Genomic DNA, 6,000 nt, shown 5'->3' with positions numbered 1-6,000 from the left:
TTTTAGAGGGCTATTTAAGTAGATTGCACAGTAAGTGCTGCAAGCCCAAAAGTAGCATGTGAATTCCAGGCCCAGGGATATGTTGTAAGACTTTATCAATGAATGAATGAATCAATCAATCAAAATTTGTAAAGCGTGGCAATCACCAGTGAGGGTCTCAAAGGACTGGAGTTGCTAGCTGCTTTGCAGTGCTCTGTTCATTTGAACAGCCAGGTCTTGAGTACTTTCCTGAAATCCTGAGCAATGAGGTGGTCCAAAGGTGCAGGGGAAAGTCATTCCAGGCTTTGGCCACCAGGTGAAAGAAGAAGCGTCCTCCGCTGTTGGCTCGGTGGATCCAGGTGCCGTCTGTGAGGAAGAGGGAGGCAAACTGCATGTGTCTGGTCGGTTGCTGGAAGGCCATTTGTTTGTTGATGTATGCTGGTCCTTCGTTGTTCAGGGATTTTTATGCGTGGGTCAACATCTTGAACTGGCATCTGTTCTGGATCGGGAGCTAGTGTCGCTTTTTGAGGTGCGAAGTGATGTAAGTCCCTCTGTGGAGGTCGAGTCTTGTCGCTGAGTTTTGTATTGTCTGTAGTCTATTCAAGAGGTGTGCAGTGATTCCTCTGTAGAGAGTGTTTCCTTAGCCCAGCCTTCCGGTGACGAGAGCCTGAGTGACAGTTCTTTGGTGTTGATTGTGGGCCTGCAGCACTGGTTGTGCCACCTACATTAGTAGCCCTGCAAACATGGCTCAGACCTGTCACGGCAATGTCTGCGAGTGTAGTTGTAAACTGCCAATTTTACTTAGCAAGTGTACCCACTTGCCAGGCCTAAACCTTCCCTTTTCATACATGTAAGGCACCCCTAAGTATGGCCCTAGGTAGCTCCATGGGGAGGGTGCAGCGGATGTTAAAGGTGGGATATGTCCTTATGTGTTTTACATGTCCTGACAGTGAAATACTGCCAAATTCGGTTTACACTGTTGCAAGGCCTATCTCTCTCATAGGTTAACATGGGGGCTGCCTTTTAATATGATTAAAGCACAGATTCCTTTTGGGAGCAGATAGACATGTGTAGTTTGGGGTCTCTGAACTCACAATTTAAAAATACATCTTTTAGTGAAGTTGGTTTTTAGACTGTGTGTTTGAAAATGACACTTTTAGAAATTAGGCATTTTCTTGCTTAAACCATTCTGTGACTGCTTGTTTGTGGATTCCCTGTCTGGGTCAGTTTGACATTTGGGCTGCTGTTAAGGTGGCGCTGCTACTACCTGCAGTGCCACGCCAGTAGAACGCCGGCAGACCGCCGGCAGCTGTATTATGACAAATAATACGGCTTGGCGTATTATTTGGTCCAGATCCAGGAGTGTACTGAAGAGTTGGTCTGAGGGTCCAATTTTTATATCTGGTGCCAGTCTTCGAAGTAGGAGAAACATCTGGTTTTGGAATTTCCTTCCCTGCTCAGGCTCCCAGAGGTCTAGGGTGACAAAGGACTGGTGTTAAGTTTCTTGTGAGAATGTTGCAGGTACCTCCTTTGAAATGTATGTGGGGCAAAAAACAGCTCTGCATCTCCCATCCTGGCAGAATGGTCCAGTCTGCCAATAACTAGTCCCCTTTGTCTCACTGTCTGGGAGGAATACACAAAGGCAACTTGCCACTCTGTTCAAAGTCACGTCAACCAGGACAGGGCTGCAGGCACCAAATACAAGAAGAAAATACCAACATTATAAAAGTGCCATCTTCAGAATTGTGACGTTACCATTAAAGAGGATTTTAAATTACAATTCTTTGGAGACCAAACATGACATTTCTGCTTGTTCCCAAAGCAATCTAAGTATTGACTAAATGTAATATGGTAGCCCACTGTTATCCTATGGGAGAGGTAGGCCTTGCAGTAGTGAAAATTAATTTAAGAGTTTTTCACTAACAGGACATGTAAACTTAAAAGTACATGCCCAATTTGTGAATACAGTACACCTTGCCCCGTGAGTTGTTAAGGGCCTACTGTAGGGGTGACATATGTATTAAAAAGGAATGTTTAGGCTTTCAAAAAGTTTATTTGGCCAAGTAGAATTGGAAGTTTAAAACTGCACACAGACTGCAATGGCAGGCCTGAGACATGTTTTAAAGAGCTACTGTGAGTGACTCAATGAGTGCTGCAGGCCCACTAGTACCATTGCATTTCATTTAAAGGCCCTGAGTACATGTTGTACCAATTTACTAGGGACCTATAAGTAAAATACATGTGCCAAGCAGGTGTAGGCCAATTTTACAATGTTTTAATGAATGATCATAGGCTTGTTAGCAGTGATAAAGTGCAAAGAGTCCTAAGGCCAACAAAAACTACTTTCAGCAACAGAACATGAGTAGACAAAGAGTTCGGAAGAAGACCACCCCAAAGGCTGACAGGTCTAACACTTCTGATGGCTTCTTTGTGACTTTGTAAAAAAAGACATTAAAAACATATACATATACATTTAAAACTAATTGTAAATAGTGTTTATAAAACAGAAGAGTCATCTGACCATAAGGGGAGAAGTGTTGCTACAGTTGTATAAGGAGAGTAGAAAATAGTTAAATAAAACACTGAGCTGTGTGCTGTGGCATGTACCGCATAAATGATACATGGCGCTCCACAGGCCTGGCAGAATCAGCTTTTACATTAAACTACATGGGTGCTTTCTCCAATATTGATATCCTAGTTTGAGTAACAAAAGCTGCTGCAATGTCTTCCTTTAATAACCCCATTAGCACAAAGTGCTGTATCTGTAGCATGACCTGGAAAGAAGCAACATTCCTACGGGCTGCTAATGTCATTTTAAACCACATGCAGTTTGATCTCTTTTCTACACATCGTCCATTTTATTGCATGTCTTTGTCTCAATAGGAGGGATCCATACACATGTGAACCTAGAATAAACCAGCAACTAGCTAAAACGTGAACTAAGCATACAAAAGCACAACAATATCAAACTTGTGAAAACATAGGGCATTCAGGCTATTTCTGATTCCCGACAAGAGAGAGTTTCAACTTTTGGGATCTGTATCTGCATGGGGGTGTCCTTCCGGTATCAAAGGACACACTCACCAGTTATGGGTGTTACATGATTGAAGCAGTCAACAAATGGTGTTATTGAAGCACCTACTAAAGTTACTCACTGTTCGAAATGGAGGACAGAACAAACTAGTAACTCCATTACTGAACCAATAGCATGGTCGAAAGATTGAAGCAATGAGCCAGGATTTTTCTTTTTCAATCAGTGGCTTGAATAAATGTTGCTAAAGTTGGTGCAGACAAAATCGTCACCTAACGTGAGATAGCAAATAATTGCTTTGTTGAGATACTGGAAATGTGTCTTCAGAAGGCCACCTACTTCTGCAGAGTACTGGATTAGGGTACCCACTTGTATCTGGCAAAAATGGTCCAAAATACACGGCATCTCTGGAAGACACAAAAAAACCTCTTCACAACATTTATCAATTTACATTTTAATACTTGGCAACATAGGTTCATATTGGCTGGAAACTGTTTCCCACGTTCTGTACCAAATGGTTCCTGTGTCAGGGAGCTTCTTGTTTCTACAGATAAACTGTGCATTATCAAACAAACAACTCTAAACAACGAAAGCAAATAACTGACCAGAGACAGTTTTCTGTTTTTGGATCTGTAAACCGTGTGTTCTGTATTTTCCACCACAAGGCAAACCTCAAATAAGCATGATCTAAAGGTTGATACTAAGGTTTGGGCTGCCTTTAACCTTGCCTTACTATCCCAGGTGTGATAGATGGACATTCATTTCCTCTTCCAGAAGGTACATACACAATGGCAAATACACTGCATAGTTTAATTGGTGGTGCCTATGTGTGCCCAGTTAGGTGATCTCCATTCAAATTGTGGCAATATGTGCTTGAAATAATTGCCCACATTCTCTTTTACGGGCTAGAGAAGAGATTCCATGTATCTGCCTGCAAGTACTTTCCCCTTTTCTCTGACCTCCACCCCTGGAATTATCAAAAGAGTGCAGAGCCATAGATGTTCCCAACCAGCACACAGAAAATCACACAAGCAGTGCTTGGATGTGGCATGACAGTGTTCTGCATTCAGCAAAGTTTACAAAGGTGAAGTTGGTGATCTCAAGTAGCTATTCATTTTCTAAAAATGTTTAGCTGCATTGAAAATGAAATGCAAAAGAGGAATATAAAGTGCCAAGGTAAATAAAGGGGATTCCTATTTTTACTTTCTTTTCAAAACCATCCTCTGGAGATAAATAGGATGGATTTCCTTTGAATTCATCAAGATTGTCTTGGAGATTATCGACCCACCACATACAAAGTTTTTTTAAAAATACACTGCTTTTAGTCAGCCACAGTACTGATAATGCTTATAAGGCATTTCACAGAAACATCCCCATGTCTGGTCAGCAAATACCTAGGTATGAGGAACACTTTTGTAATTTTTAAGGTCTAGACCTACATAACAGCTTTGTAAGGCATCACAACTCTGCAGCAACTTAACAATACAGAGATCAGGATTTGTCTTGCTAATCAGTTTCATCATCAGTGGAAAATGTCAGTAACTGAACATGTTGCTCCCACTGGTTCTGTACCTTGTTGTTTCTACGGTGGGTTTTTTGGTGATCAATAAGACTTGACTTTTGCCGAAAACCTCTCCCACATTCAAAGCATATGAAGGGCTTTTCCCCGGTGTGAGTCCTCTGATGGGCCAAGAGGCTCGAGTTCACGCTGAAGCTCCTGCCACACTCAAGGCACGTGTAGGGCCTCTCTCCTGTGTGGACTCTCACATGCACCTTCAGATTGTATGACTTTGAGAAACCTTTGCCGCACACCCTGCACTGGTACGGTCTCTCCCCAGTGTGGATTCTCAAATGAACCTTCAGGTGCGAGTCTTTGATGAAGCGCTTCTTGCACTCTTTACATTGGTAAGGTCTCTCTCCTGTGTGGATTCTCTGATGAACTCTGAGCCGGGATGACTTGGAAAAGCATTTCTCACACTGGTTACACCTATACCTTGTTTCTTTCACAATATGTGTCTGGGCTGAATTTGAAAACCTTGGAGTCATGAATACCTTTCTAAGCTCTTCACTGGTGTGGATCCTTTGGTGTTTGAGAACATTGTCCCTCTCACGGAAACTCTTACCACATATAGGGCAGTGGAATACCCTTTGACTGTTACGAACTGTCTGCTCAAAATGAGGGTTTGTCAACTCGTTGAAATCAAATGTGCATTCATAGGGCTTATCCACAATGTACTCTGAAGGGTAACTCTTCCGTTTCATTGGCCCTCGTGGCTGCTTGTACAAATCTTCAAAACACGAAGGAATGATCTCAATGGTTTCTCTGAAAGATGTCTCGTGTACAGTGGGTCTTTCAACAAATTCTTCAGGGCTTGCTGCTGCACCTCTAGTGATGGATCCTTGATCTAGAAGATCAAAAGAAGACTTGAGTCATCATGGTTTCTATATTTTGAAAGAGAAACACAACACTGGAGCTCACCATCTTATAGTTGGAATCCTATTGATAAAATAACATACATGAACACATCATGATGGTGGGCCGCTGGCTCATAGAAACTTGGAGTTTAGGTAGGATTGTCACTGTGCTATTACTTATGGGCACCATTACCAATGGTGGTACACACGTGCTGCATAGTGAAAGCTGCTCCTGCGTGGAATCTGGAGTACTTTGATCACATGTGCTATCAAAAATGAACATATATGCCCTGTGGTAAATGAGCTGCAAACTGCAAATGTTTAATATGCTAGCAAACCTAGTGCCCGGCAAATGTTTTTAGCATAACATACATTGTCAGTAGTATGTAATAATAGACACTGTTTCACCAGATCATTTCACAATTTGGCCATATCTGTCAATTAAGTATTTGCAACTAGAGGAGAAAATGGAAGGGTATGCAGACCAGATATTTGATCGCTTCAGAAAACCATGGTGTACACAGACGGGGTGAGCCGAGAGTCTGTTCTACCTGCTGGACATACCTTGCATGGCC

General features: G+C 42.3%; 1 protein-coding gene across 2 annotated transcripts in view; it reads right to left on the bottom strand.

Annotated features, from left to right (window-relative positions):
* Positions 1-3,448: 3,448 nt before the first annotated feature.
* LOC138295220 (zinc finger protein 182-like) overlaps positions 3,449-6,000 on the bottom strand; it is a 281,495-nt gene continuing 278,943 nt past the window's right edge. For both annotated transcript variants that reach the window (XM_069233395.1, XM_069233397.1), the window contains one exon: positions 3,449-5,415. In XM_069233395.1, coding sequence (XP_069089496.1) covers positions 4,517-5,415 — 899 coding nt within the window. In that variant the 3' untranslated portion in view covers positions 3,449-4,516. The remainder of the gene's footprint in view (positions 5,416-6,000) is intronic.

The sequence above is a fragment of the Pleurodeles waltl genome, chromosome 5, assembly GCF_031143425.1.
Source record: "Pleurodeles waltl isolate 20211129_DDA chromosome 5, aPleWal1.hap1.20221129, whole genome shotgun sequence".
NCBI classification, from domain to species: Eukaryota; Metazoa; Chordata; class Amphibia; order Caudata; family Salamandridae; genus Pleurodeles; species Pleurodeles waltl.
Note: the sequence above shows the minus strand (reverse complement) of the source record. Positions and strands in the feature narration are given on the sequence as shown.